Raw genomic sequence first — 17853 nt, forward strand, 5'->3', positions numbered from 1 at the left:
GTCTGAGGAGAGCGGGGTTAGCCTCAGCATACTCCTGTCTATCCACTCTGCCGTAGCGCTCATGGAGACCCTTCCACCATATTGTCCAGCAACCACCATCTGCCTTGCTCCAGTGGGTCCTGGAACAAACTATCTCTACCTCTTGTTTATTGAGACTGGATAGAACATAGAATTAATGGGGTTGTGGGAGAACGTCATATCCAGGAAACTACCAGACCTCTGTCCACTCCACTTTCTTGGATGATGAGGGAAAACAAAGGAATATATTCATCACCTGCACCTCTTACTTAATTATGCTTCTCTATTACAGGGCATAACTCATGTTGGCAAAATTTAACAAAAACAGCTACCTTATGAGAATACCTGGATTATTGTGAGAATTATTGCCTCAAACTACGAGGATATCGTTTCCAATCTATAAGCTAGACGTAGCAAAAGTTATCATAAAAACTACATAGGTGGTGTGGAAATAGCATGATTTAATTTGGATGAAAAGTGTGCTACAAATTCTGTACAGTGCTGTTGAAATGCAGGCAATATTATTATCACTATCATGTAATCGATTGGTATGGGTATGTATATATTTCCAGGACAGTCTGTTTAATCTAAACAGTCCCGGCACTGCTCATCTCTTTTCCTGAATACAGAAAAATAGAAAGGACCAGCAGTTTAATTACTAAGATAATAGAATGATGTTAATCGTGATTCCATTTCCTTCTTTCACAACCAGGGATTCCCAGATCTCAGCGATGGCTGTTGAGAACTGCTCTGTGATGACGGACTTCATACTCCTAGGACTTACTGGAAGAAAAGATGTGCAGCAGGGGCTCTTTGTGTTCTTTCTGCTGGTTTATGCCATAACCATGATTGCCAACCTAGGGATGATCCTGCTGATCAAACTGGACTCCAGGCTCCACACACCCATGTATTATTTCCTGAGCAACCTGTCTTTCTGTGATGTCTGCTACTCCTCCACTGTCTCTCCCAAGATGCTGGCTGGCTTCCTAGCTGAGCAAAAGAAGATTCCATACAACTCGTGTGCAATTCAGCTGTATTTTTTCGGGGCCTTCGCAGATGTGGAGTGTCTCATGTTGGCTGTCATGGCTTATGACCGGTATGCAGCCATCTGTAATCCACTTCTGTATACAATCGCCATGTCCAGGAGAATCTGCATCCAGCTCGTGGCCCTTGCCTACATCGTGGGATTTGTGGATTCGGCAATCCACACCGGTTGCACGTTTCGATTGGCATTCTGCAATTCCAATATCATCAATCACTTTTTCTGTGACATCCCACCCTTGCTGTCCCTCTCGTCTTCCGATACATCTATAAACGAGATAGTGATGTTCACTTTCATTGGTTGTGTGGTGGGGTGCAGCGTCATCACCGTCCTCCTCTCCTACACCTACATCATAATGACCATCCTCAGAATGAACTCAGCGGAAGGGAGACGCAAAGCCTTTTCTACATGTGCCTCCCACTTGACCGCAGTGGCCATATTTCACGGCACACTCCTGTTCATGTATTTCCGACCCAGCTCCAGTTACTCTATGGACACGGACAAAATGGCCTCTGTGTTCTACACGGTCGTCATCCCAATGTTAAACCCACTGATCTACAGCTTACGGAATAAGGATGTGAAAGGTGCCCTGAAAAAAATAATCAGTACTTGAAGTTGGATTTTTCACCAAAAACTATTTTTTAAAAGATTCTGAGAGCTGAAGTTCAGATCCTTTGGCATAGATTCCTATAGTCTCACCAATACAACCTTCTAGATGTTTTCTATCGTTTATCATTGTACCTAAATTGAGTGTGGGGAGTCATTATTGATCTTAGCCTTCTTCTCAGACTAAGAAAGAGTAATACTAGGTTATGGCTGGTTTGCAAAAAGGATCTTTTTATACCCGCTTTCTCTGTTCATGGGGGTGCCCCTGCGAACTACTCTCCTCGTGCGGTTAAACATAACTCCTTAAGATTATAGTATTTTGTAAGTGATGAGTTCAATAAACTTGTTCAGCCAGAGGGGAATGTCTGTGAGTTAAGTTGGGTTTGTTTGCACCCTTCCTGTGGACTGGTATCACCCTATAAATGTTCCATCATGGCACTCACAAGTATTTCGGTAGTAAGTAAATACATAAGGATAAATTAAAAATATCCTGCCCCAGCTCAAAGTTCTGTGAATGCAATACCCTTTCCAGGATTGTTCACCAAGAGTTCTACTCTGTTATTTACAAAGCTCAGCTCCAGATGCCATTTAAAACATTTATTAAATTAATGAATGAGTGTCCCCTGCAAAGCTGATGCAAGGAGACTTTGTAAATTCACACACACACACACACACACACACACACACACTTGCTTTGCTAATATTATTCTAGTATTTTCATCTTACATTAAATCTTCAAAACTTTTTTTTTTTTTTTGGCTTAGGCTGAAATATCCATCAAGGATACGGATCATGGGATGTAAAAATCTTTTTTTGGACCATCTGTTCCTCTTCATTCTGGCCTGGTTATTTAAGCAGACACCCCCAGGACCAGGTGCTCCGGTTATACACCGCATCTCCCAGTGCACATCAGCTTGTTCATTCCCCTTCCTGCCCTCACTCTGGAGAACAGAGCTGGTGTTGCTGACAACTTTACAGAAAATGCACAAATGACAGTTGGACAAGGACCTATACCTTGTCCAAAGGCCACTGGAAAGAGGACTCCGTCTTTCTTAATGTGTTCATAGCATTATTATAATAAATTTTTAAAAAAACTAAAATGCCTAATTGATACAGTTTAAGCTGAAAGTAAGATTTAATGACCTAATCATGTGTCCAATGAAAAAAAAAAAAAAACAAAGGGCGCAGTAAAATTTACATAGAATTCTATTTGTAATAATTGACGATTTTGGCTGTCTGTTTATCTGTGAAACAAATAAACACAGTTTTAATAATGGTCATTGCTGGTAGCTGGATGTCAGGTAATCTTATGTCCTTCGCCAAAAACCTAATTAATTGCATGTGTTGTTTACACTGCCGGCAATTAAGACTTAATCCACTTATGAAAAACGTAAGGAGTGTTGCTCAAGATTCATTTTATTTTAGGTTATTGTCAAGAAGGAATTACAGAAGCACCTTTTTCTGGTTCCGGGAGGAGAGGGCCATGGTTTTACAGGCTTTTTCATTTAAATCTTCTTCCTGTTTTATATATATTCATTCCTTTAGTGTACAAAATGGGCTGAGTGTATCTCAAAATATCATAAGCATTAAATAACACATTTAGAGGCGCCTGGGTGGCTCAGTCGGTTGGGCGTCCAACTTCCGCTCAGGTCATGATCTCAGGGTTCGGGAGTTCGGGCCCCTGTGGGCTCTGTGCTGACAGCTGAGAGCCTGGAACCTGTTTCTGATTCTGTGTTTCCCTCTCTCTCTGCCTCTTCCCCACTCATTCTCTGTCTTTCTCTCAAAAATAAATAAAACATTAAAAAATCAAAAAAATATATAACACATTGAAAAGGTGAAATTATTAGCAGGTTATTAGTTTTGCATTCCTGACTGGATGGACTTTTAAGACAAATCAAAGTATTTCATTATCTATTGACCATTTCACTTTGCAATCTCAAATTTATTTGTTGCAAATAAAAATTTGCAAAACAAATTTATTTGTTGTTTAAAATATGTCATATATCAGTACCTCTCCATCATTGTCCAAATTCCTTCCCATCACAATGTACTTTAGTGAAAAACATATTACATATATTCCTATCTATAAAAATTAAACTTATTCATGTCACATGAAATTAGATTTCCTGGCCAGCTTTCACATATGTGCGTCAGAATAAGATATTTCTTTATTCTTCTTTATGGTTTCATTTAAAGATGACTTTAATTTAATAGCCTTTACACATGGACAGGAAATGAGGATTTTGTTTTTGTTTGTGTTTTATTTTCATTTTTTTAAAAAACGGTAAAGAGGGACAGGTGTTAAGATAAGAACTGGAATTCAGAGTGAGACAGACCTGGTTCACATCTATATACTGTCATTTACTTGTCAGCTGTGTGACCACAGATTATTAGTTTGTTACTCAGGTTCTTCATCTCCCTGATGTGGTTTTAATATTTACATGTATGTGGCTTTAATATTTATATGTTATATATGTGTATATATATACATATATGTGTATACCCATACATATATAACATATAAACATAAAACATATAAACATATACGTATAAATATACATATAAAACATATAAACATATTTATATACATATATACAAATATACATATAAAACATATAAACATATTTATGTTTATATAACATATAAACCATATAAATATTAAAGCCACGTGCATGTAAATATTAAAGCCACATACATGTAAATAAATATATATATAGACATAGATATTTTTATAACCAGGTATATATCTATTTATCTGAGGACGATAGGGAGTTTCTAAGACCATTCAGAGTCAACCAGCTCCCTCTCAGGAACTAAAACCTGGTGCTGAAAGAGAAGATGGCATCATTCATGGCATCCTATCATGAAATGGTGTCCATCTTTATTCCCTTTAGGGCCTGCTCACCCGGTCATTCAGGTTCCAGTTGCACATCACAGCTGCAGGTCCTATTTGGAACTGTCTATCCAGCCACCTTGGGGCTTATTTTTCCTAATGTTGCCTTCACTCCTGAGCAAAGATTTCTTCATGACTCCCCAGGTTGGCCACACTATTCCCATGTCCAGGCCAGATGCCTGAAACTATATTTCTGATCCAAGTCTCAAACCCCACAGTGCCAAGAAACGAGTTTAGGTAATTAGTCCCAGGATACCCCATTTTGTGTTATGCTGCGTGGCCCCATCCCAAGGGCCAAGGATGAAATGGGACATTGTTGGAGGAGGTGGTGGAGAGAATGTGATCGCTGGTTGACCTGCGGTCTGAATCAGAGGCTCTTCACCTTTCCCTTGTCCTTGGAATATACATTCTGCCCACTATTCCCACAGTTTGAACTCTTCCAAGGACATAGACTTAAAGATCAATGTGGTGTTGAGGGCCCCCAGATGGTTTACATGACTGAGCCTAGTTAAGGCTTCTGTATAAACTTTTAAGATCCTAGAGCACAGAAGTGGCAATCTACTCCTCTTGGGGCTGCCCAAGACAAGCCTTGTAAGTCAGTTCATTAAACATTCCAGCTAGCAGTCTGGAGTGGTCTGCCTTTTTCTTCAGTCTCTCCCTACCCTCTGTGCGGGGGGAGGACAGTTTATGAGGCAACATACACTTAATGACAAAAGAACCAATATGCATTTCCTGTGATGAACCTGTACACTGTGGTGAACATTGTCTGCTCAGTATTTAGGATGAAGTGTTTGTTTCTCATTGTGATCAAGCTTCCAGTCCATTCTTCCCTACTGACAGCCCACATTGCCCAGAGCCCTTCCTCACCATTAGTGGGAGGCCTTCGCAGGCCTCACCACTGAGCTGTATGGACAAAAACCCTCTTGCAAAGATCCTTTCCACTGTAGTAAATGTAACTGTGATCCTTGCTTGTAACCCAGACTGCATTTTCACTGTCAGAAGGCTTTCCTGTCTAATTGACCCTCTCTCCCACTGTTCAACCTCACCTCGGGTTTAACACTATTTTCAACTTTCTGCCACACCTTGTCTAAAAGCCAAGTCCCAGCAGCCCACCTAACTAAGATCTCACCATTTGTTGGCTTCTGATCCCATCTCTGGCTCTCAGAGAATAGCCTCCTTCAGGAACTTCAGCTCTCTGCTTACCAGTCAAGAGATTTCAGACCATACATTCTCGAGGAAATAGTTTATGAGCCAGACGTTAACTTTGTAGATATTTGCAAATTGTTTTTTAATAAGCCACCATGCTTAACAATATCTTGAAACAGTCATGTGTGTTTATAGTAGCCCTCTGGAGAAGGAAAAAAAAATACTGCAAGAGAAATAGTTTCTGCCTATCCATAGGTGTATAATCTAAATAAAAAACAACCAATAGCAAATGTACTCATGTTGACTTCATGAACATTTACTCAGTATCTATATTGGGGAAAATGCTGTGATAAAGAGGCAAGGCATCAAATAAGGAACAATAATAAATGAGTAAGTCTAGTAGAGGGATAAAATACACAGAGACAGCTACAAGGTCATATAGAAAATTCTGAGAGTCTCAAAGGAAGCACACTTAAGATTCTAATGAGGTTTATGATGTGACTTATCATCTGTAATTGAAGGAGATATCAGGAAAAAATCATATAGGAGTTAAAATTGGAGAAGATTTTTTTTAGAGTGAATACAATTAGATAGCTAAGCTGCAATGCACACATTTACATGGGAATAAAAATTAATTGAAAAATAGTCTCAGTAAATTGGATTTAGTTTCTTTCAGAAAAAGAGGGTTGTGACATTTAATGGCTTATCCAATGTTGAGAATAATTGTTATAAAATTTAGGATTGGAGGGAAAAGGAGTAAGAATATGAAATATAGGATATTATGTGAAGGGTAAATCTACTCCTTGAATACATATTAAAAGTTTTAACTTTAAAATAATAAAGAGATAGACATAATACAAGTGATGTGACTGGGCTTGGCTCTGATGTTAGGCTCTGGCCTTATTTTGTAGTTGAGGCCTCATTACCCACAGATTTGGGAAACATCCATATCAAACTGACTTTCCCAACAGTGAGAACCAAAGGTCAAAGAACAGACATTGTTGAAAAAGTCATCAGGCTCAATTTCATTCTTTCTTAAGAAAGCAATTTTCGGCTGATCACTTTCCTAAAGGCATTTTTGACATCTTTGTTCCTCAGACTGTAAATTAAGGGATTCAACATAGGTATAATCAATGTATAGAACACAGAGGTCACTTTGTCAATATCCAGCGAATGACCAGCGCTGGGGCGCAAGTAAATAAAAATGAGGGTACCATGGTAAATAGTGACCACAGTCAGATGGGAGGCACAAGTGGAGAACCCTTTTCTTCTTCCTTCAGCAGAGCCTGTTTTAAGAATGGCTGCTATGATGCAGACATAAGAGAGAAGAACTGTTAGAAGACAGATAGCTTCCACTAAACCAGCAAAAACTACCAGAACAATGTCATGCATGTAAGTGTCAGTGCAGGACAGAGAGAAGAGTGGGGAGATATCGCAGAAGAAATGGTTAATTTCTTTGGAGCAGAAAGACAAATGGAAGTTATTTGTAGTGTGAATAATTGAGCTCATGGTACCTCCCCAAAATGCTCCAATCGCAAGCTGGCAGCAAAGCCTCTTGGACATAATTACAGTATAAAGCAGTGGGTTGCAGATGGCTATGTACCGGTCATAAGCCATGGCAGCCAAGAGGAAAGATTCTGTGTCAACCAAAGAACAGAAAAAATATAACTGTGCAGTACAGCCCTTGTAAGAAATGGTCTTTTTCTCGGAAACCAAGTCTGCAAGTAATTTGGGGGCAATGACGGAGGAGTAGCATACATCTACGAAGGACAGTATGCAGAGGAAAAAGTACATAGGGGTGTGCAAATGGGAACTGGTCATGATTAATGACATCATCCCTAGGTTCCCCATTAAGGTAACAGAGTAGATAAAAAGGAACACAGCAAAAAGAACCCTCCAGAGTTCTGGATGCTCACTAAATCCCAAGAGAAAGAACTCAGTCTTCACAGTGAGGTTCTCCAATTCCATCCTCTGCAGTGCCCCGGACCTCTGCAGTTGTGGCACAAGTAATAATGATGGCAATATTAATAACTTCAACATTCACTAAAATAACAATAACAAAAAAAAAAAACAGACAAAACAAATAGAAGAGTTATTCTAAATCCACTGTTATCTAAATCCATGTCTTGGTAACACATGGGCATATCTACAGCTAGGGTAGGGTATATACATTTCAGATATATATATACAGATAGATATATATATATGTATCTGTATGTATATACATATATATATATATATATCTGTATATATATATATCTGTATATATATATTTGTATATATATATCTGTATATATATATATATATATATACACAGATATAGGGTATTATACATTTCAAACATGCAGATTTTCAATTTCTTAATAAAATCAACACTCTGCCACTTCTATCACGTAAAGCTATTGTTTTCTGTATTTAAGGGCACCGCCATCAAATCAGTTGTTGAGCTGTACATTCTTCGACTCCCTCATCTTCCACCAATGTCAAGTAATAGTGGCTAAACCACGTGGGTATAAAGCAAATTGAATGGATAGCCTCTGTTCCCGTTTGTGTTGTGTTTTTTTTTTTTTGTTTTTTTTTCACAACAGATAGCATTGCCGTTCCAGCCGAAGCCTTCTATGAGAAGATTAGCAGAACTTCTGTTCCTTACCTTGAGCTGTGGCTGCCCCTCTGAGGAACAAAAAAACTCCAAAGAGTTGTTCGACATCCGCTGATAAGATATAAAGAAGAAAGGTTCTGCGTTAATCATACAAGTGACTGAATCCCAGCTCTGTCTCTCAGAAGTTGTGAGACCTTGGTCAGGCCACTTAACCACTGAGCTTCAGTTCATCCCCTATGACATGACAGTGATAGTGCCTTATAATCAAATTGTAAGTATTAAGTGAATTTCCTTCCACAGTCTCCGTATCCTCACCATCTTGTTCCTTCACGGTTCTAAATCTGGCAGCCTGGCAATTCTGAGTCGATCCAGATGTCTGTTTTCCTTTTCTGGAATTCAAGCTACAGAACATAGCTAGAGGAATTCTCATGCCTACAGATTTATTAAATTCAATCCAGGGAATATGATAACGATACCCAGGGATGTGTCCATGCCCTCTGCCAGGAATAATTGTAAAAGATGTTGAAAAAAGGATCACTCTCCTTACCTTTCTATCTTTTTGCCTTTGACTGACCTTACTCTAGTTTAGAAATCTGTAAGTCGCAGAGAACTGATAGCAACACAATACTTGTCTACGGACATGTGCATTTTGTCGAGTGTAGAGATAATGGATTTCCCTCTCTTCTATGGAAATAGCCAGTTTTTAGTCTATTTGTATATTTATTTGTGAATTTTTTTCAAGTTTTAATTTAAGTTCTAGTTAGTTAATATACATGGTAAAATGTTCAGGAGTAGAATTCAGTGATTCATCACTTTATATATAACAGCCATGTTCATCTTAAAAGCCCTGCTTAATAATGAATTCTTGATCTATAATTCTTTGCATTATCTTTTATACCAATTAGAACAGCTTAGGGAATGAATGATGAAGTAAAATCACTGAAAGTTTCATTTTATATTTGTATAAAAGTCACAATTAGTTAATATATCATCAAGTTAGCTAACATACCGGGTATACAGTGTGTTCTTGGTTTTGGGGGTAGATTCCCATGATTCATCGCTTACGTACAACACCCAGTGCTTATCCCAGCAAGTGCCCTCCTCAATGCCCACCATCCATTTTCCCCACTCCTTCAATCCCCCTGGCCATAAACCCTCAGTTTGTTCTCTGTATTTAAGAGTCTCTTATGGTTTTTGTCCCTCTCTGTTTGGAACTATTTTTTCTCCTTCCCTTCCCTCATGGTCTTCTGTTAAGTTTCTCAGATTCCACATAGGAGTGAAAACATATGATATCTGTCTTTCTCTGACTGAAAAAAATAATAATCTTTTCCAAAGAAGACATCCACCTAGCCAACAGACACATGAAAAGATGTTCAACATCACTCATCATCAGGGAAATACAAATCAAAACCACATTAAGATACCACCTCACACTAGTCAGAGTGGATAAAATTAACATCTCAGGAAACAACAGATTTTGGCAAGGATGTGGAGAAACGGGAACCCTCTTGCACCATTGGTGGGAATGCAAACTGGTGCAGCCACTCTGGAAAACAGTGTGGAGCCTCCTCAAAAAATTGAAAAGAGATCTACCGTATGACCCAGCAATAGCACTACTAGGAATTTATCCAAAGGCTACAGGAGTGCTGACTCATAGGGGCATATGTACCCTAATGTTTATAGCAGCACTTTGAACAATAGCCAAATTATGAAAAGAGCCTAAAAGCCCATCAACTGATGAATGGATGAAGAAGATGTGGGACATATAAACAATGGAATACTACTTGGCAATGAGAAAGACTGAAATCCTGCCATTTGCAACAACGTGGATGGAACTGGAAGGTGTTAAGCTAAAAGTCACGATTTTAAGTTATATTTACATATATGTATATATAATTCATAAAATTGTTGTTTAACTTTTCATAGCATACAGTTATTTCCTTCATTTAATCTCTATTGAAAACCTTCATAATTCTTTTTAGGTCTCATTCTCTTTTTGGGTCTCTTCTTCTCACTACCAGAAAATGATTTCTGTCTTGTAGAGAAAAAGATCCGATAGCAAGGAAGTATATGCTCAACCTTCTCATCAAGTCATGATATAAGCATTTGGATTCATCGATGGCTTCCTCTCTCCTTTCTTTTCCTTTCGTGGAATATCATGCCCTCACATTTTCTGAGGTTAATCCCTTCAACTGTGCACCCAGTTCTGATGTCTGCATCAATTAAGATACTTATACCATTACTACTAATCTTTCCTTCATAACCTTGCAGCACATAACATTGAAGTCAATGTCACCTTTAAAAACATTACTCTGTATCTACTTCCATTTATTTTCTTTCATCTTATTTCAAGGTTTTCTTATAAGCGTCTACACTGGTTTCTACTTTCTCACTTCAGCCTACTCACATAGGATTTTTATCCCAATGACTTAAAACCCTTTTTGTTTCAATTCCAAACTACGTCCTATTGGTCAAAGTCAAAGATTTTTCAGTAGGTAATGAAATTTATTTCTCTATTTCATGTAATAGCTTTGACATCTCCTTTCTTCTTTTTTTAAATCACGTTTATTCATTTTTGATAGAGTGTGAGTGGGGGAGGGGTAGAGAGCGAGGGGGACAGAGGATCTGAAGTGGGCTCTGCACTGACAGCAGAGACCCTGATGCAGGGCTTAAACTCACAAACTGTGATATCACGACCTGACCTAATGGCAGACACTCAACCTGCTGAGCTGCCCAGGTGCCCCAACCTCTCCTTTCATCTTAAAATACCTTCCTCTCTTGGCTTTTGTACGCCTCTCTTGATTTCATTCCTAATGTCAATTTGCCCCTATTCAGCCTCCTTCATGCACAGTGGCACTTTCCTAGGGCTTCCTTCTCAATCTACTTCTCTCCTCGCTATGTACACTCTCCCAACATAATTCTGTGCCTTTCCTTACAGTACCGAGTAGACAGTGATAACTTTCACATGGGCATCTGTCCGACTCAGAGTGACCTAACAAAGAGTCACATGTACATTTCAGTATGCCAAAAACTATATTTAATTACTATTGTTTCCTACAACGTATGACTATTCTATGATTCCTGTCTTGAATATATATCTGCCACTTCCACTGCTAGTCCAAGTAAGATACCTCCTCTTACCCAAAGCCAAAGAAGAACCATTGATACAATCTGCAAAACGTGGCAAATATCCAATGTTTCCTTCTTTTTTTAAAAATACAATTTAATGTTTATTTACTTTTGAGAGAGAGAGAGAGACAGAGGGCGAGTGGCGGAGGGGCAGAGAGAGGACTAGACATAGAATCTGAAGAAGGTTCCAGGCTCTGAGCTGTCAGCACTGAGCTGGATGCAGGGCTCAAACGAATGGACCATGGGCTCACGACCTGAGCCAAATTTGGATGCTCAACCGACTGAGCTACCCAGGTGCCCCAGAAACATTTCCTTCTTATCATCATTGACACTCCATTATGTAATGTCATCCCTCACTTTCCTCAGTTGAACTTCTTAATTGGCCTCATTTTCTCTGGTCAATTCCCATTCTACTTTCAAACACGCTACAAAATGAATTCATAAACCACTGTAAGAATTACCTGTACAAAATAGATTTTGTGTTATGTAGTCTTCTTCCTACACTTAAATATTCCTTGTCCCCTACAAGCTCAGCATTGAAATACCTTCAGTGTTCACATATATTCCCATTTTTATCTCATATACTGTATCTCACTCCAAACACTTTGCTTTAAAAAAAAAAAGTGTTAATTGGAGAAAGTGCTATCTCTGAGCTACTAGTCAACTCTTTGGAGTTCTCCCTTCCTGAAATACATATGGCATCCTCCTTAGAAAATATCAACTCTCATTGAATGACAGCTCATCTGTTCCTGTCTACAAATATGAGAGATAAGATTGTCAATTGACCTAAAAGTGGAACAATGGCCACCACTGTGAAGGCAAAAGGGATAAAATTAGAGCCAGTGGCTAGAAAGGCAAATGTGGATGAAATGCTTCTTTGTTATGTCATGCCCTCTTTTGGTATCTATGAAGAATGACTACCAAAAAGTAGGCATGAAAAAAAGAAGCTCATCTTTAAGGCCAATGCTAAAATAAGCTTGGGGGTCTGAGCCACGGAGAAGAACCACTTTTTGCTGGACTTTTTTGCTACCAAATCCTTTATTTCTAATCACAGAATCAAAGGTAATGAAGAAATTAATTTTTATAGAGAATATTTTCTTACAATGATCTTTCAAGGATGTTATATACTTTCAGATTAAAAAAACTTTCAGGAAAGGAAATATAAATGTCAAATGGAACAATAGAAGGGGAAAGGAATAGAAGATATAAGAGTCAGAAGCGTCCAAAGAGGAACCAAAAAATCTGCTCTTCAATGCAATTGGTAGGTGAGGATGAAATTGGGGGCTTCTAAAAGAGTTTAGTAAAATAGTATATTCTGACAGACAAAGCTCTATATTGAGCACTAGTCACTACCTTTGTAAAGCATTTTTCTGTTGCCTCAAAGCCACTCCCCTAATCCTACCCCAGTCCTGTCACCTGTGTATTGACAATTGTTCGTATGAACACATGACTACAGGATAGAATAAATAGTATGGCCCACAAATGCATTTCCCTCAATTTATACTTCAGTCTGCTCAACTTAAAAAAAAATAAGAAGCAATGAGAGCTGTGTTTATAGTTAGATTTCTAATCAGAGTCCAATAATGCTGAAGATTGTCTTAAGAATATCATTTATTAAATGTGATTTTTTTGTTGGTGGTGGTGGTAATGTTGCTTTTGCTGGAAATACCTTGAGAAATAAAACCTGTGTTATTCTAAGTATGTGTCTTCTCTGGGCACCTCGGTGGCTCAGTCAGTTAAGCATCCGACTTTGGCTCAGGTCGTGATCTCACAGTTCGTGGGGTTCAGGCCCGCATCAGGCTCTGTGCTGACAGTTCAGAGTCTGGAGCCTGCTTCGGATTCTGTGTCTCCCTGTCTCTCTGCCCCTTCCCCGTTCATACTCTGTGTCTTTCTGTCTCAAAAATAAATAAAACATTTAAAAAATTATAGGCATGTGTCTTCTCAAAAGATCAGTTTTCTGTGTGTAAAATAAACGACTTTATGAAGATGAGCACTTGAAATCCTGCCCAACTCTGATGTCCCAGGATTATGTGAAGAACACTTACCAGATCACTATCTTTCTTTCATTTACCTTACTACTCTGTTGTCAGCATCAGTTCATTTTTCACTGGAAAAATCAGCTTTGACAGTTATGGACAGTTTGACAATATTAAAAAAACAATCCATTGCAAGATTTTCCATAATCCATGTGTACAGGCCTTTTATGTCCATATAAGAAATCTGGGCCTCCCTTAGGAAGGCAGTGTTTCCTTAGGATAATGCAACACCTTTTATATTTTGCCTTGAGTCTTCTGAGATTAGCTTTCAGATCTCATTTAGGATCCCAGGAACACACACTCTGATATCCAAATCCCAGTGGGAAAAGATATGTGAGCAATTAAACAGTTCTACTGAGGAATTGTTTAACTCAAAAACACAAAATGAAATGATGTAATGTGTTTTTCTATAACTTGAAGATGTCTCAAAGAAAAATATATTTTTTAGTTTTGAAATGGTAGATTATTATTTTTTTATTTTTTTAATGTTTATTTATTTTTGACAGAGAGAGACAGAGCATGAGCGGGGGCAGGGGGGTTGGGGGCAGAGAGAGAAGGAGACACAGAATCCAAAGCAGGCTCCAGGCTCTGAGCTGTCAGCACAGAGCCGGACGCGGGGCTCGAACTCATAGACTGCGAGATCATAACCTGAGCAGAAGTCAGGTGCTCAACCTACTGAGCCACCCAGGCGCCCCAATGAAATGATAGATTATTATATAAAATTAGAATACGTTATTTTTTGTCTGATTTAACCAGCTCAAAGCAATTTATCAAACAGCTATCAGAGTATTATTCTATGTGAAGCAAGAATAACTGGAAAGAAGCAAGAATATTTCTATCTAGCTGTTGAAAATTAGAAGACCTTAAAGTCAAATGTCAGTGGAAAACCAATTACCAATTATGACTGAAGTTAATGACTCTGATATGTGCTAAGTGTGCATCTATGTGCAAGTGAGATTCTGGCCATCCAAGGCCAGAATAGCTCAGAGAATCTTTCTTTAATAAATACATCTACTCTGTAAATATGTGTACCAGACAGTGTTTTGGGTACAAAACAGAAAGAAGAAAGATAACTTGAACTGCACATTTAAGAATTTTGTCAATTACAGAATAGTGAATAAGAGATGATAAAAGAAACAACATAAACAATTGCACAAAGTTTGGAAAGTGTGTGGCATAATTGTAGACCTGAAAATGAGATTTAGAAAGAATGTGTTGCCTCATGAAGAAAGATAAGGCTGGATCTGTATATATACATCTTGGTATTTTGGCAAAGAGAACTATAAGCAGCTTTGACTTCTATATGCCCAGAAGATTTATATCAACAAAAAGAAGCTTCATTTCTAACAGAACCTCAGTTAAGTTATTAGCTCACTAACCACTCACACGAACCAATCCACTCAGAAACCAGTCACTGCATCTCTTGATTACTGGCCATTAACACTTCCTCAAATCCCATTGGCTGAATGTTGGGGAACATCATCAAAAAGCTGTGAAAGCTTCTGCACAGCAAAGGAAACAATCAGCAAAAATAAAAGGCAACCTATGAAATGGGAGAAGATATTCACAAATGAAATATCCAACACACTTATCAAACTTAACACTTAAAAAACAAATAATCAGTGAAGAAATGGGCAAACGATATGAACAGACACTTCTCCAAAGAAGACATCCCGATGGCTAACAGACGCATGAAAAAATGCTCAATATCACTCATCATTAGGGAAGTACCACAATTAAAACCACAATGAGATACCACCTCACGCCAGTCAGAATGGCTAAAATTAACAACTCAGGCAACAACAGATGTTGACAAGGACTCGGAAAAAGAGGACTTTTTTTGCACTGCTGGTGGGAATGCAAACTGGTACAGCCACTTTGTAAAACAGTATGGAGGTTCCTCAAAAAGTTAAAAATAGAACTACTCTATGACCCAGCAATTGCACTACTAGGTATTTATCCAATGGATACAGGTGTGCTGTTTCAAAGGGACACATGAGTCCCAAAGTTTATAGCAGTGCTATCGACAATAGCCAAAGTATGGAAAGAGCCCAAATGCCCATCGATGGATGAATGGATAAAGATGTGGTATATATATACAATGGAGTATTACTCGGGAATGAATGAATGAATGAAATCTTGCCATTTGCAACTGAGTGGATGGAACTAGAGGGTATTATGTTAAGGGAAATTAGTCAGAGAAAGACAAATATCATATGACTTCACTCATACATGGAATTTAAGATACATTACAGATGAACATAAAGGAAGGGAAGCAAAAATAATATAAAAACAAGGAGGGGACAGAACATAAGAGACTTTTAAATACAGAGAACAAACTGAGGGTTGCTGGAGGAGTTGTGGGTGGAGGGAAGGGCTGAATGGGCAAAGGGCATTAAGGAAGACACTTGGGATGAGCACTGGGTGTTATACATAGGGAATGAATCACTGGAATCTACTCCTGAAATCATTATTGCATTATATGCTAACTTGGATATTAATTAACTGACTAGTTAATTAATTTTTAATTAATTAGTTAATTAGTTAATTAATTAATTAAAAACAACAACAAAAAACGTGACTGCTGAATGACTGATGAATTAGACTCAGGTACTCAGAGGCTCCTCACCCCCTCCCTTGTCCTTGAAATGTATGTCTTGCCTGCCTTTCCCACTCCCGGAGTCTGCTCCAAGGACCTAGCCTTGAGTTAGTGATGTAGTGTTAAGAACACCTGCATGGTATATGTGACTGAACACAGTTAGGATCTTTTTATAAACTTTTAAGATTTGGTGGGTGGGTGCAGGGATCCATTTTGTCTTGCTACTGCCCAAGACAAGCTTCATATATAAGTTCCCTTTGATTATTAAAACTGGTACCTATCAACCTGGAGTGACCTGCCTCTTCCTTCTGGTCTCTCCCTGCCCTCCAAATAATGGCGCTGGCCTCAAATTATACCTAAAAAGCTCCCAAGAGAGTTGCAAATCAACCTTGCAAGGACAGAGGCAAACTAAGAATAGAAGAGTTTGGGTCCCCACCAGAAAATTGAGATGCAAATAGTAAGAGAATGAGAATTACATATCAACTCCTATAGTTTGCAAGTAAGGGAGTGATCAGATTATATAAATAAAATAAAACCACTTAAAGAAATAGAAAAGAAACTTTTGTGTAGGTGCTTTTCAGATATTTGAGGAGCACTCAGTGTTCCTCAATTATTCCCAGACAATTGCGGATGTTATCTATGAAGTAACCTTGGGAGGGAAAAAGAAACCTGATATTTAAATTTTTTTGTGAAGCTGAATGTAAATGAGACTTTCTTTCTTTCTTTCTTTCTTTCTTTCTTTCTTTCTTTCTTTCATAGAACAAAACAATTAGCCTCTCCATATGAAAAGTGCACCTGTGTCATAGTAGGATATGGAGACCAGTAACTATTCAAGCCCAGATTAAAGCTATTCTGTGTCTCTGAGACCCTAAAACCCAAGGTCTCTGAAAGGAACATTGCAGATTCGGAAGAGAGATCAGAGTAGTAACTGGGTAAAATGTGAGCTTCTGGCTAACCAAAAAGGCTTTTTAAACACACAAAAGCTCAATATCGAGGGTCCCTCTGAAGAGACTGGAGCTCTTACATACTGAATCCTGCTAGTCCCGTGATTCCTGGCTCAAGTGGCTGTCTCTCTAGGTGAAATTGGACAATGTTGGGAGACTTTTTGCCTATCACAAAGGTAGGGAAGGGTGGTAAAGGTAACCAATGAGTAGAGGTCAGGGATGCTGCAAAACATCCCGTAATATATAGACCAGACCCCTATAGCACATAATTATCTAGAGAGAAAGGTCAATAGTGCCAACGTGGAGAAACCCTGTTCTGGTTGGAAGACAAAAGGTGAAAGATGTTTTTCTCTTACCTTTATCTTAAAACCCAAGTCTCATGGGTGAGGTGGGAAATCTCACTCCATTTACATTTAAAAAGCAATATAGAGCCATATTTTTATCATATGCGCAATATATAACTCAATTTTTGGTCATTATATATTCATCAATTACAAAGAAATAATGAGTAGCTGTCTTTGCCAGGAATACTGGGATATTTCTAAGTAACTCTTACCCTCAAGGATATCTTTTTAAGAAGCATTAGGAGTACATTTTATGAGCCAGGTCTTTGCAGTTTTGTTATTATGTTTAAGTTCAGTGATAACTCTGAGTCAGGCAACTTGTCTTCAGTTTATATTTGAGAGACTCAAGGTTAAGCAAGATTAAGCATCTTCCTCAAAATCACTCTTCAGGATCTGAAACTGGCTCCATCCTATTTCACTTAAGCCACAAATAGCAGCAGTTCATTCATAGTGACATCAGAGCAAGCAAGGGATAAGAGAGGGGGCAGATCGCAGAA

General features: G+C 38.5%; 2 protein-coding genes across 2 annotated transcripts; one reads left to right on the forward strand and one right to left on the reverse strand.

Annotated features, from left to right (window-relative positions):
* The first annotated feature begins 689 nt into the window (after positions 1-689).
* On the forward strand, positions 690-1673 carry LOC125933726 (olfactory receptor 5W2-like). Its single transcript, XM_049646849.1, has one exon. The coding sequence runs from the start codon at positions 690-692 to the stop codon at positions 1671-1673; it is 984 nt and encodes a 327-aa protein (XP_049502806.1).
* Positions 1674-6701: 5028 nt separating this feature from the next.
* Positions 6702-7694, reverse strand: LOC125933769 (olfactory receptor 5I1-like). Its single transcript, XM_049646916.1, has one exon. The coding sequence runs from the start codon at positions 7671-7673 to the stop codon at positions 6741-6743; it is 933 nt and encodes a 310-aa protein (XP_049502873.1). The 5' UTR covers positions 7674-7694; the 3' UTR covers positions 6702-6740.
* Between the last annotated feature and the right edge of the window lie 10159 nt (positions 7695-17853).

The sequence above is a fragment of the Panthera uncia genome, chromosome D1, assembly GCF_023721935.1.
Source record: "Panthera uncia isolate 11264 chromosome D1, Puncia_PCG_1.0, whole genome shotgun sequence".
NCBI classification, from domain to species: Eukaryota; Metazoa; Chordata; class Mammalia; order Carnivora; family Felidae; genus Panthera; species Panthera uncia.